Source organism: Canis aureus, chromosome 23 (genome assembly GCF_053574225.1).
Source record: "Canis aureus isolate CA01 chromosome 23, VMU_Caureus_v.1.0, whole genome shotgun sequence".
In the NCBI taxonomy this organism is placed as follows: domain Eukaryota; kingdom Metazoa; phylum Chordata; class Mammalia; order Carnivora; family Canidae; genus Canis; species Canis aureus.
The window spans coordinates 13,330,185-13,344,646 of NC_135633.1; the positions used below are offsets into that span (position 1 = coordinate 13,330,185).

At 38.9% G+C, this 14,462-nt stretch overlaps 1 protein-coding gene across 1 annotated transcript in view; it reads right to left on the reverse strand.

The window, feature by feature from the left end:
* Positions 1–1,087: 1,087 nt before the first annotated feature.
* Positions 1,088–14,462, reverse strand: part of PDE3B (phosphodiesterase 3B) — a 167,776-nt gene continuing 154,401 nt past the window's right edge. The window contains exons 13-16 of the mRNA XM_077866391.1: positions 10,134–10,337; positions 8,084–8,245; positions 4,180–4,432; positions 1,088–2,851 (exon numbers count right to left, since the gene is read on the reverse strand). Coding sequence (XP_077722517.1) covers positions 2,640–2,851; positions 4,180–4,432; positions 8,084–8,245; positions 10,134–10,337 — 831 coding nt within the window. The 3' untranslated portion in view covers positions 1,088–2,639. The remainder of the gene's footprint in view (positions 2,852–4,179; positions 4,433–8,083; positions 8,246–10,133; positions 10,338–14,462) is intronic.

A 14,462-nucleotide genomic window follows, 5' to 3' on the forward strand; every position in this document is an offset into this window, starting at 1 on the left:
AGCCTGCTTCTCCCTCTGCCTCTCTCTCTCTCTAGGTCTCCCATGAATAAATAAAGCCTTGAAAAAATTTTTTTTCTCAGTTGTTCCCCATTTCCCGGAGGAAAAAGTTTAAGTATGGCGTGTCATGCTTTACACCAAGCCCTTCATCAGCCACCCTAAACCTCTTTCGCTCCTCCAATGTGGGGAGGAGTGCCTGGCCTGGCCTCTGTACACTGTTAATCTTTCTCCACAATCCATTACCTCTAAGGTAAATCATAATTCTTGATTATCCCTGCTCCACAGGTCAATTGCCATCCCCACCGGCTCTCTAGAGCTGCTCGGATTAGCCTGGCAACTAGAATAAAAGAAAGCAGAGGTGGCTTTATTCATCTCTTTTGTGAAGTTCGTTCCTAAGAGATGCAATCTGGAGAAAGGAGATTTTTGACTTCAGCAATGCTAGAGTTTACAGGATTCTTATAAAAAGAGCGCCAACAGCACCAACAAAATTAAAATAGCAGGAAATGGCCTTCAAATCAGGAAATAACTTTAAAAAGTAGTTTGTTTTATGGAAAAAGAATGTATTGGTAAGCACATAGATATAGCACTAAAAAATTATTTCTAAGACCAGTGGGTTAAAACAATAGCAAATTCATGATGAAAATTAGAATAAAATTAATCTGATTCAGTAATAACTAATAGAATATGTAATATGGCTTATGGCAATTTTTCAAGTAAGATTTCATTTAATAGCACTGTATATATTTAATATAGTCATTCAGTTTGTAAAATTTTTATGAACTTGCTTTAGCAAGGATATTTCTGTTTCTTTGCTCTATTTTAGAATGTCAATTATTTAGCAAAGGTTAAATTTAAAAGTTAAATTATTTAAAAATGAGTTCTCAGTAATAGTACTTTTAATAAAAACTTTCCTTTTGAGAAAATATATACATTAACCCCAATGCAAAATTTTAATAGAAAGGAAATCTGAGTCTCACTATGCATATGTGCACATGTGAATTTATACACGTGTACTTTGCAAGAGCAGAGATATACTTACGCAGGATGCAAAATGCGCACCAGGGAAATAAAAGCACAGGATATATACGTGTTAAGTGCAAACTCAATAAATTAGTTAAAATTTTATTACTTAGTAATGTGCGACCGGGTTACAAATTATCTGGCAGTGGTAGCAAAAGTGGCAGGAAGAAACTTAGCACTCAACATATCTAATAAATAAAGCTTGGTGATTCATTAAATATTATACAAGATCAAAACTTCCAACACTTGTATAGATCTTTAATATCTCTGAGATATGCCAAATATTCTAGGTAGGTAAGAAATTGCCTGAAATCATACTTAAAAGGAATCATCTTGGAAAATTATTGGTTTTACTGTCTACAAAAGCTATATAGATCCAAAATATGGTCTCCAAGGAAAAAAAAACATGTCTACCATCCTGCTATATCATTTAGGCTCCTTTTTATATCTTCAAAACCTTTTCACAACTCAGGTACATATCTGTACCTTATGAGTTGACGAACATTGTAAGTATGGTCCATTTTCTTTGCAATTAAGTATTCCCACCATTTATATTTTAAGATTAGAGTCACAGTTGGGCTTTAGCAGTACTGAGTAGTCCTCTGTCACTTCTGACATGTAGTCTCCAGGCAGTAGGAAATTAACAAAGATTAACATCAGTCCTACTGTGACTAAATGTTAGGACGCCCAAGATACGGATCTGGAGATAAGCATGTATTCCAATTATTCACTGTGTCTTCTGGAACTCCTACTATTTCTTTTGATTAGACTCAAATATATCAAAGAAGAACGCTCCTCTCAGAAAAGGCTAACATCTTTAGGACAATTCGGCCTTCTTCTGACAAATCTGTTTATATTAACTAAATGTTTAAAAAATATGAATCCTGAGCAACAGTTATAAGAACAGTTTTGACTAAAGAAAATCCCTTCATTGTTAAAACCCGAACAGCTTTAAAAATTCAACCATGGACTGGAATTCAGACTTCTGATGTCCATGGCAAACCTGAATACTCTGAGGAGAAACACACACACATAGTAGGTAACACACAACAGTAAGAAGCATCAGAAATCGATGCACCTGGATTCTGTTATATTTGACAAAGGTCACTCAGTGTTTCATGTAGAAACCTAGCTGGGAGCTCAGCACTGAACAGTGCCTTGCCTTGAACAGACCCCCCCACTTGAAAGGCAACACTGGATTCCTTTTTAGATAGGCACAGACTCCCCACCGCCCAACGTTCAAAGACATAAAAAGACACACATTTGGAAACACAAGATGAATCCTGCTTTCATGAAAAGCCAAAAGTTCTGGCCACTTTGGAAACTGAAGTCACTTGAATTTTTAGTTCTAGCTACTGCTCATGGAAAATAAGAGCTTACTACCCAGCAAAGCGTTATTGGGACAAAGTACTCGGATACAGTGAAGGCTTCAAGGAAGAGCTCCGCGGTGTGAGTCCACGGGAGCTGCTCTCTAAGGCCACGGGACTCGGCCATCTGTGTGATGGGAAGTGCACTGGGCAGGAAGTGAGCCTGCCAGTGTCCATCTGTCCACGCAGGACCAGCAGGCAGGGACCCCTGGCCCCCGGCACAGCCCTCGGTGCAGTTTCCATCTACCTTTCCTTTTACTCAAACTGTCTCTCCTCCTCTTCATCTGCTTCTTCGATGACCTGGATGTCCTCTGCTGGAGGTAAGGAGTTTTCCACCTGCAGCTTATTCCCGTCGGCTTTACATTTCTCTTCTTCCTCTATGATTTCCTTCCAGATCTTGTGGTTTTCGCTGAGGTGGTGCATGAGCTGACAAAATATTCGCCGTCTCCTTTTCCTCCTCTGTGGTTCTGCAAAATTTGAAGCACACACACTGTAATCCTAGCGGTACACTTCAAGCATCCAGTCGCTAAGCAGCCGCGGCCTTGTTCTTTTCCAGGCACTTATCTAAGGCGCTGGGGTTGTCCTAACGCACAGCGAGAGGGAAAGCGTCTCTGCGCTGTGGTGCCCCCCTTCTAGTGGGAAGACCTTGGGAGGCAAAGGCGGCAGTATGCCACCGCATGGTGTCATTAGTGGCGAAAATAAAGCTGAGAAGGGGAGCGGGGAAGGCCGGGTGGGGTGGGAGGGGCGGATGGTACTAAAATTTCAAATGATAAATAGCAATATGAGGCTAAGCAACCTTTTTAGGATTTAAGTATTGAATTAAACACAATGATCAAAGTTTCAGGGAATATAAATAATTCTTGGAAGCCAGCCAACTTGCCCAAGATGGTGTGCAGAGGGGAGCAGAAGAGACTCTTCTGTTAGCTAATCCTGAATACAGCTGGGTAGCTGGGGGTCCTTTGTAATTATGTCACCAGTCAGCATTCAAAGCATGCTTGGGATGCTAGATATTTGCTCTTTAAAGGGGAATTTAAATTAAAACTGATTTCGTTTACAGCTGCAAAGGTGACAAATATTTTTTCCCATTTATATTCACTGCTTTATATAGAAAACTACTTCCCTCCAGCCTGGCAATTCGCATCCATAATGACATAAAACTTGATTCTCCTCTTAGAGAAGATACATTTCATCTTCTCCCAACTATTGCAATCCATCTTCCAAGTGTTTGGGAAGGGCAGGTCAGTGGGTCCGGGAGCCCCGGCCACATGAAGCCCCTCACCTCTCAGTCAGACACGGGGCCAGCCCTCCGGTGCATGCAAAGGTAGAGGCTCCGGAAGTGGGCTGGCTGAAGGACAAGACCCGGAGAGGCACTACTGTAACCGAGGCCATGTGGGACCAGTTAGCAGTTCCCCAGCACACAGTTCCTCAGGAGGCTAATCAATCTGCACATTCTGATAGTAGTTACTCAAGATGTAACTACCATATCTTATAAAGATCTAGGGCACCTGGGTGGCTCAGTTGGCCTGACTCCTGATTTCCACTCTGGTCATGATCTCGGGGTTGTGAGATTGGGCACCATGGCTGGCTCGGCATTGGGCATGGAGGCTGCTTAAGAATCTCTCTCTTCCCCCCTCTTCCTCTGCCCCTCCCTCTATCTCCTTCTCACTCTCTCTCAAAAAAACAAAACAAAAACAAAAAAACAAAAAACAAAGCAAAAACCCCCCAAAAGATCCAAGTTCAATGTTACCAACTGCAAATATCCATTTAAGAAATGACAACATCCCCATATTCTTACTAGGATTTAGATTGTCTTCTATTTCTTCATCATCACTATCTAATTCTTCACCATCTTCATCGTAACAACTCTCCGTGTCCTCGTCCTCCTCTGCCTCTATCCACTGACCCGGCAGCAAGCCAGCAGCGTCGTAGGAGTTACACAGAGGACCCACGATGTGGGTGATGAAAGATTCTTGGAGTTTTGCTAGTTGAGGCGAAGACCGATCCATGAAGGGACTGATGGGCAAACCCAGGTTTGCTTCTTCATCTCCCTGGATCATTTTAAGAAGAAAGGTACATTTTGAACTGTTAAAAGAATAACCACTGAGCTTTGCTGTTAAAATTATCTGGAGATTTTTAAATATTCATAGTCTACATCAAAACAGTTTTTACAGAGAAGTATCTAATTACTCTGTCATTTCAACTGTAAGAATTTCTCCAATATTTGAGAAATCCTAAACAAGACTTTGTTTTCACACTCTACCAGGCAACCGGTATGATTGATATTCAGTGAACAAGAAAAATATACATTAAGAGAAATAACAACAAATCTAACAACCTGCCAAATTTTATGTCTCTTTCTCCTGTGGGGGAGGAGGAGGAGAGTTGTACCTTAATTGCCCAGAGTTGAATTTTGCAAATACCTTTCAACACCCTGACCATTTCTAACAGCGGAAGTAGAGGTATGGTTGGCTGAGGTGAGGAGCCAGGTCCAGTGCTCCAACTGCCTGCCTCTGAAACCCCCCCCACTCGTCTCCAGGGCTGCAGAGAGTGTATTTTGAGATCAGACACACGTGGTTTCAAACCCTGTTTTTGCCACCTACTACCTGTGTGGTGTTGAGCAAGCTCTATATCCATTTCATGTGTAAAATTTTAATAATCTACAAGGTTGCTATATGGATGAAAAGCAATGTTATACCAAGTATTTAGCACAGTTCCCCGAAGGATACTATTGATATTTTCGTTCCTAGTGTCTGAACTGGTGGGGAATGAAGAAACCCCAGAATGTACAGACTGTGTAGGCAAGCGGTGTCTACCTGTGATGAGGCAACGCTTTCCGGGGCAACAACCAGAAACTGTCCTAGTGACTGGCCCATGACTGAAAATCTATGATTTTTACCTTCTGTAAGGAAGAAAACCATTGTTGGCAAAAACAAAACCTGACTTGGATTTAGCCACAAGATTCTACAATTTTATAAGTTTGGCTTTTTTTTTTTTTTTTTTTTTTTTTAAGGAGTTTGGTTTTTCTAAGCCCATGGCACTTACATAGCTATAAGGGTTTAGAAAGACAGGATGATTAGGCCAATAAAAAAATTAAAAGTTGGGCAAGGTTAGAATTTTGCATCCATATCCGAAGGATGTTTAACAATAGCATAACCAGATTGAGAAAGAAATTTGATAGTATTGATGAAGACTAAGCTTTTCATATAGATTAGTACCTTCAACCTTCATAACGACTCTGGCATAGGACATTTTTCTCCTTTAACATCTGAATAATGAAACTTAGGTTAAGTAAAACTGTCCGAAATAATGTTTTTAGTGACAGATCTGGAATTATAATAGCTGACATTTATTGAGCATTTATATGTCAGGAACTGTTCTAAGAACTGTGTTAGTTCACCTAATTCTCACAGCAACCTTGTGAGGTAGATACCATCAAATATTCCTATTTTGTCAATGAAGAAACTGAGAGAGATTAAATAACTCACCCAAGGTCATGCTCCTGGTAATGAAGAGAACCCAGGATTCAACATCAAGCATGGATTCCAACTTTTTAGTAAGAGTTTTATATACTTTAGAAATAATTATAAATTTGGTCTAAATGAGCTTTTCTAATGTTCTTTTTACTGAATTAGTGAGTGTTCTAAAATTGGCATATACTAATACCTTTTTCATTACCTTTATTTGCACAGATAATATAAAGATGGCCTTTTCCTTAGCATAAAATTCTTTTGTGAATAGGAACTGAAGCCTGAGGCCAGTTTCAATTATCTTTGAGAAGGAAGATGGTAATACACAAATACTATATTGCAATTGCAAGGTAAATATTTATAACCATTTAGATCTCAAAATTATATATAATTTAGTTCAAATGTATCAAAGTAGTAAAATATTAATAACCCTGGAGTACTTATGTATTCCTATGTTGTTGTTGTTTTTCCCCACAGTATAATATTTTGTAACTTGTAAATTGCAGAGTAAGTGTTGTCCTTGGATGTTCAGCTGAGGTGAGTGAGAGTCTGCACATTCACTATTCAGTTTGGGTGTAACACTGAATAGCAGATAAGTATGCATGGTTTATGGAGTCAAATTCATCACTCCTGCTGGAGTAGCAACTCGTGGTAGGCAAACTCTATCACAAAGGCCTCATTTGGTAGACCTCTTGATCTTGCCCAATTATTATGGCCAACAAGGACTCACAAGGAATGCGATTCTAAAGGTAAAAAGATCCAATCAGTATTTTGGAGATAATGAAATGTTGGCCTGTGGGGAAATCCATATACTTCTACATTGTAGGGTCTTCAGAATTGGATAAAAAAAAAAAAATGGTAAAGATTCTGCAAAGTGGTGGTGAAGCCAGAGACCTGAGGGTTAAGGGACTAAAGAATGCAACTGTAACTTTGTATCCAAGCCTGCCTGTCCTTGGAATGCAGCCTGCCATCACGCTTCTAAAGATGATGCTCTTGCCTGACATCATGATACCAAAATGTTGACTTAGGTGTTTGGCAGACTTGAGGCTTTACCAAGAAACCAGCCAGAACCGGTCAGGACCACCGACCTTCTCTGAGCACATACAGGTGTCCAATGGATAAACTTTTAATGTTGAAGCACCTAAGACCCCATCCTTCAATCATGCTAAGGATGCCATTTTCTGGTCATGGTCACAGGAAAAAATAAGCAGCAGATTCATGTAGGTGCGGACAACAAAATTATCTCAACTCTTCCCTACTTACTAACTTCCTTTATTTGATTTTGAAAGCCCACAGCTTCTCTCTCTTATACCCAGATGCTTTTCATTTGCCGTTAAATATTCCCAACTCTCCTACTTTGAGGAGGCAAATTTGAGGCCTGCCCTCCCATCTGCTAGTGTGGCTGCCTCTCAGACTCTTCCTTTGATGCACACTCAACATCTCAGCGGTCGGCTTTGCTCCACATTGGGCTTACAAACTTGAGTTTACTATATAAGATATAAGATCTTGTTTATATCTTTGATATAAGATATAAGATATAAGATCATGTTTATATCTTTGAATCCTTAAATACCATGAAATACCTACTCTATCCCCATTTCTAACCCTCCACCAGGACTTTTGCCCGGTTGATGTTTCTAAGGCAGTCTTTATACAACAGAGCTGAAAATAGGTTGATATTCTTTGAATACAATCTAAGTATACCCCGAATCAACTGAAAACAATTTCAACTCAAAATAATTATCCTAGGTCATAGGCGCTCAGGGTTTTATTTATTTATTTTTAAATTTTTATTTATTTATGATAGAGAGAAAGAGAGAGAGGCAGAGATACAGGCTCCATGCACCGGGAGCCCGACGTGGGATTCGATCCCGGGTCTCCAGGATCGCTCCCTGGGCCAAAGACAGGCGCCAAACCACTGCACCACCCAGGGATCCCACGCTCAGGGTTTTAAAAGAGACCTTGTAATCCTAATGTAGTCTATCCTTACCTCTATCTAGACTCAAGGGACATTTGGCCCATGTCAAATAAACAATACGCTATTTTTAAGATCTTATTAGCAAAAACGAACTGAGAAAATACCAAGACCAGAGCAAATTCAACAATTTTTAACCATTTTTTTGGTCCAAACAACCAGACTTCAAACATTTAATGGAGCTATCCAAGTCCCAAAGACTAATGGTCTTCAGATGGCAGCTCTCAAAATCCCGCCAATCTCACACTTCAGCTTACCTGCTCATAAAATTCATTGACAATGCCTTCTGTCCATTTCAAATGCAAGTCCCGAACTTTTGCTGGGCCGTTTATATCTGCCAGTTTGATGCACACTTGGCATACTAAGAGGCGATCATTTTCATTACTCCATTCTATACCATTACTATTTACATCATTGGCCTGTTTTGGAAAAACAATTATTTTAGGTTATGAGGGCACAGGAGTGTGTTTTTTTAAAAATCAAATTATCTTAAAACTGCTTCCTGTCTAAATCACAGGAAGGAATATGGGTTAAGTTTTCATTATAAATTTGTTTCACTGGAAGCAGAGCACCATAAAAACATAACAAATCATTGGTTTCAATATTTGTGATTACCACAGAAAATTGTAACATGTATATATATATGTATATATAACATATTAATATATAATACACTATAATTATATGTATATGCAAAACATCAATAAATCATTTAAGAATTGTAACTAATTCTACTTCAAAAAAGAACACTTAGGATCTACAGAGAAGTTGGCTTTAGTTGTGAAAGGAAAATATAGTTGAAAGAAAAGTCTTAAAAGCTGATCCCTATGGTTTCAAATCCTGACTCAATGATTTATTCATTATGCAATACTGAAAAAATTACTTAATCTCCTTGAATCTATCTTCATCTATAAAACAGGAAAAGTGGTACCAATCTCGCCATATTACCATGAGTATTAATAAATGAAAAATGCCTTGTTCATAGTAAATGCTAAATGCTACCACTGTTATTTAAATAAATGGTAATTATCATCACTAATTAAGCAAATTACTCTGCCTTTCAAAAAGCTCATTTTCTCTTGGAAAAAAATGAAGTAAATGGGCCAGATCAATGGCTTTTGAATTTTTTTATGAGGGTAGTTTTTGGAGCACCAAACCCTTTTGTCAAAGGAAAATTTATGTAGGCCACCACTATAGAAAACACTTAAAAGGAGAGCTTTTTTGATGGAAACCATATAGGAGATCTAGAACCCCACTCATATGGGATTCTCCTGAGAAACTTCAGAATAGAAACCTCCGAGGAACACAGATTCAAAAGTATTGGACTAGGTGATTTTTTATGTGTAAAAACTTCTGTTACTCTGACTTAAGCACTTAAGTGAATTTTTATTATTAAACAAAAGTTAGTAGAGCTACTCAACTATAAAATAACTTTAAAGGCATATGGATTTCTCACTGATTTTTTAAGTATTTTATTAATATCATGACAGCCACATATCGGGTCTCCTCCCAGGGGGTGAAACCCAGCACTTCTTTGTTACCAGTTCCTTTACCCTGGAGGTACACCTTTCCTTTACATCACAAATGTCATCAAGGAAACAACAGCTTCCTGCTAGCCAAAGAGGGAGCAGCCTTCCCTTAGGTTTCTGTAGAGTAGCTGTTCTTAACATTTTTCCACCCCTAATGTCTGAGGGCTAGAACACATTCCAAGGAGTACCACTATCACATGAAGGCAGTGATTCTCCATTCCCTACTGAATGTGAATCTTTGGCGGCAGGGACTTGTACCTGTTCTTATTCTTTGCTGGCACGACTGCACAGAGTGGGCAATCCCAACAGTTGCTCAATGAGTACATTATCCTCAAGTGGAAGAGTAGAGAGTACTTCCCCACACCAGCCAAACACTTATAAAAGAAGGGATTAACAGGTGCAGTGAGGTAAACATAACTGAGAAACACATCTTTAATTTCATAAAATACCTTGCTTGGCACTGTGCACAGCTTTCTCAGATCTGCCCCTAAAAGCTTTGACATCATTAATTGGCTTATCACCATGCAAAAGAAAGTTATAAGTCTGTGTATCAGTAAGGAAATGTAGCAAGTGATAGTATGTTTTGGACATGTTATGATAATGAGTTATTTTTTAAAATATTGACATAAAGACCGTCTCACATCAGATTGGATGACTTTTTGAGTAGTATTCTAATTTTACACTAAAAAAACACTTATCAAAAAAAAAAAACACTTATCAGTGATACTGACAATAATGATTCCCATCATTGAAACCAGACATTAATTGTATCACAAACCTTGGCATTGAACTCAGCAAGGAAATCAAAATGCTTTTTAAGATCTGTGGCAAGGATTGCTTCAATGACTAAAAAACGAAAGCGCTTGAATTCCACATGATCAAGATTAAGAAGGAAGTTGTATTCTGGGCGGGAAAGATACAAATTCCAAGCTGATGCAGCATGATGATTTTCTAAAACAGATCTGTCGTTGTACAAAACTGCCTGAAAAATAATAAAAGTGAGTCAGGCATCTCGGAGTTATTAATCTTTAATAATAAACAGAGTTAGGTCGAAAGAAGACAAACAATGAGTAACTACGATATGCCAAGCATTTTAATATCTCTGAAGAAGGGTTGTGATAATTTTCTAAATGAGTTTACTAAAGTACAAAAAGGTAAGGTACACTTTTCCAGCATACACATCCAGTGAGTGAAAGGGTCATTCGTCTCCAAAGCTCATCTTTGCAGACACCATGCTGCCCTCAAGAGCTATAAAGTTGATATCTGAGGTCTACTTCATTAAATCAGTAAACCTTCTTAGATAAAGCTTCCGTTAGTAAAATCATTAGAGAGAGAGAGGGCAGGTGGAGGGCTGCATTTCTCCTCTTCAGGGAGCATGGAATGAGTGGTGGTGACGACCAAAGAAAAGGAAGCAGGAGCCCTGCCCTGGGTGAAGCACAGACTAGAATGGTGGTTACCAGGGTGTGGGGAAATTGGGGAGATGCTGGTCAAAGGGTACAAACTTCTAGTTATAGGATGAATAAGTTCTGGGGATCTAATACCAGCATCGTGATTACAGATAATAGTACTATATTATATACTTGATAATTGCTAAGAGACTAGGTCTCAAATGTACTCACCATAAAAAAGATATATTACATGACATGATGGTAATATTACAATGATGTGTATCAAATATACTTTAAATTTAACACAATGTTACATATCAATTATATATCAATAATGTAACTTCTTAACATCATTAACACCAAAGAGAAAGAATAAGCTTCAAAGACCCTGAGGGGTCAATTTATATTTAATAGTGATTTCACTAATTCACATTCTAATCTGATGAAGACTGATATACTATTAGAACAGCTTTGTCTGTTCAGGAAGAAGTAATCCACCTTCCAGCTCAATAAAGCGCAGCATATAAGAAGTGCCCTGTAGAACTAGCTGACTTAATAAACTCTTGGCTAGCAGGATTGGTAAAAGAAATAAGTTCAGAATTTCTTCACTATTCTAACTGCCCTTTGAAATTACCAAGAAATATAAAGTGAGGGCAAAAAAAAATCTGAATCAATATTAAAATCTAAGAACACCTGGGTAGCTTAGCGATTGAGCATCTGCCTTTGGCTCAGGATGTGATCCCAGGATCCAGGATCAAGTCCCACATCGGACTCCCCGCAAAAAGCCTGCTTCTCTCTCTGCCTGTGTCTCTACCTGTCTCTCTGTGTGTCTCTCATGAATAAATAAATCTTTTTAAAGATTTTATTATTCATGAGAGAGAGAGAGAGGAGGGCAGAGACACAGGCAGAGGGAGAAGCAGATTCCTCACAGGGAGGCTGATGTGGGACTCGATCACGTCCCAAGCCAGAGGCAAATGCTCAACCACTGAGCCACCCAGGTGTCCCTAAATAAATAAGTCTTTTAAAGAAATTAAAATTTAGATATTGGCACCATACTGAAAACTTCAAAGACATGGGGAAAGTGGTAATAGAAAGAGGAGAGGCCAACTGAGTTACTGCACAAAAAAGAAAAACCCATCTGGAGAATAAGTGGAAGGAGTACCCTCCCTGATGGACCCCAATAAACCCTACCTATGGAAGAGTAGCGGCAAGAAACAATCATGGAGCAGTAAGTAGGAGGCAAATGTCAGTTCCACTATAGAAAGAATACTGGGTGAACCCACAGAACAAGAAGCCAAGCTTAAACTTAGAAAAATGATTCCAGGTAAAACAGTGACGCTTCAGCTGGCTTTTACCAAGGGCTCCGTGACAACCGGAGAAGGAAGACAACACCCCAGCTAATGTGGAGCTGAAATTACTAACATGCTTTGACTCTGTGCTAAAGCATCTCGACCCCTGCTTTTGCTAGCTATGGATCCCCTTCCTTCACTCCACAGGCAAATACAGCTCTATTTTGGAAAACAAAGTAATTGATCCAAACTTTGTTTGTTTGCTCTCTTTTTTGAGTTGGAAAGGTTTGAAACAGGGTTTAATACAAACTGACAGAATTAATCATAACAAATAATAAACATCGGGACGCCTGGGTGGCTCAGCGGTTGAGCATCTGCCTTTGGCTCAGGGTGTGATCCCAGAGTCCTGGGATCAAGTCCTGTATCGGGCTCCCTGTGAGGAGCCTGCTTCTCCCTCTGCCTGTGTCTCTGCCTCTCTCTGTCTTTCATGAATAAATCAATTTTTAAAAAAATCTTTAAAAAATATATACATAAAAAACAAATAAACATCTTTCAATAAATGAAAAGAAAAAACCCATCAGACATACCAAAGACTTTGATCAAACAAAGGAAGAGGCTGACATTCTGAACAAATGTGCCATTTTGAGACACAAGAAACAGGAGTAAACATTAAAATTTCCTTAGATCTTAGGGGCGTCTGGGTGGCTTAGTAGGTGAAGCATCTGCCTTTGCCTCAGGTCATGGTCCCAGGGTCTTGGGATCAAGACTTACATTGGGCTCCCTGTTCAACAGGGAGCATGCTCGCTCTCTCTCTCTTAAATAAATAAAATCTATTAAAAAAATCTTTAGGTCATAGGCATGAGATTAAATACTTCTGAAAACTGCAAAAATCTTGAATTAAGTGAAATTATTTTCTTTTCAAAAATTATTATTATTTTAAAGATTTTATTTATTTATTCATGAGAGACACAGAGAAAGAGAGAGGCAGAGACATAGGCAGAGGGAGAAGCAGGCTCCATGCAGGGACCCTGACGTGAAACTCGATCCCGGGTCTCCAGGATCACACCCTGGGCTGAAGGCGGCACTAAATCTCTGAGCCACCAGGGCTGCCACGAAATTGTTTTCATTTTAAAAAATGCTTAACTGAAAGAAAGAAAGAAAGAAAGAAAGAAAGAAAGAAAGAAAGAAAGAAAGAAAGAAAGAAAGAGTACTTCTTAAAGATATAGTCAAGATGAACATTTTGGAATCCTTTACCCTAAAGTTCTGGGTTTGTTCTAAAATTTCTGATAATCCTTTATCTTCTAAGACCCTCTGTTTTCCTTAGCACCCTTTTTGCTAAGATGTGTTTTTAGATAACTTTCTAAGGATGAATGGGTACATGATTTATTTCACCTCTATATATTTGGGATTCTCTTTATTTTTCTTTTAACACTCAGCTGTAGCTTAGCTGGATACAGAGATTTAACTTGAAAATAATATCTTACGCCAGCACTCCCCATCTCCTCCCCTGGGTTACTTCTTTCCTAGCACTTACATCATAATCATCTGTCTCTGACACACACTATTTATTCTTTTTCTTGCTTTACTAGCATGTAAGTTTTATTGGGGGGAGGGGCAGAATTTTTTTGGCCTGTTTTGTTCAATAATAATGCCTACAGGGCACCCGGGTGGCTCAGTGGTTGAGCGTCTGCCTTTGGCTCAGGGCGTGATCCTGGAGCCCCAGGATCGAGTCCCATATTGGGCTCCCAGCAGGGAGCCTACTTCGCCCTCTGCCTGTGTGTCCCTGCCTCTCTGTGTCTCATGAATAAATAAAATATTTTTTAAAATGTCTAGAATAGTGCCCCTCTCCTAGGAGGCACCCAATATTTGTTGTATAAATGAATGAATGTTGTATAAATGAATAAGTTCCTGATACTTTCCATCTCCTTTTTAGTCTAAATTCGGGGAGGGATAACCTGGTATTTAGTTCCAGTGCTTGTGTTGAATTTTAAAAATTTTTTGCAGTAATATTTTTAGTCCCTAAGAACTCTAATTTGTTCTCTGATGTTTCCTTTTTCATAGCTTCCTATTCTTAGGGATGCAGTGTTTCTCAAATTCTGAGATATCTTTTTAAAAAGCTGAAGGGCTTTCCTTAGGTCTTTTTCCCCTTGTAGTTGGTTATTCTGTCCATTTTAGCCTTTTCTTTCCAAGCTACTGTCTGGTGACCCTTGGTTATTCTGTTGATAGTATAAAAAAAAATAATTCTAGATTCTCTTGTGTTTGTTTTATTGTCAAGTCTCTCTTTAAATGGGAAGGATGAGTAGGAACTCTGTGAATGTGGATGGCGTTTGTTACTTACTTAGCAGGTTTTGCTTTAGTTATAAGACCAGGTGCCAGCTGTTAGGTTTCCAGAATGAGAAGGATTTACTCTGAAGTACTAATACTCACACT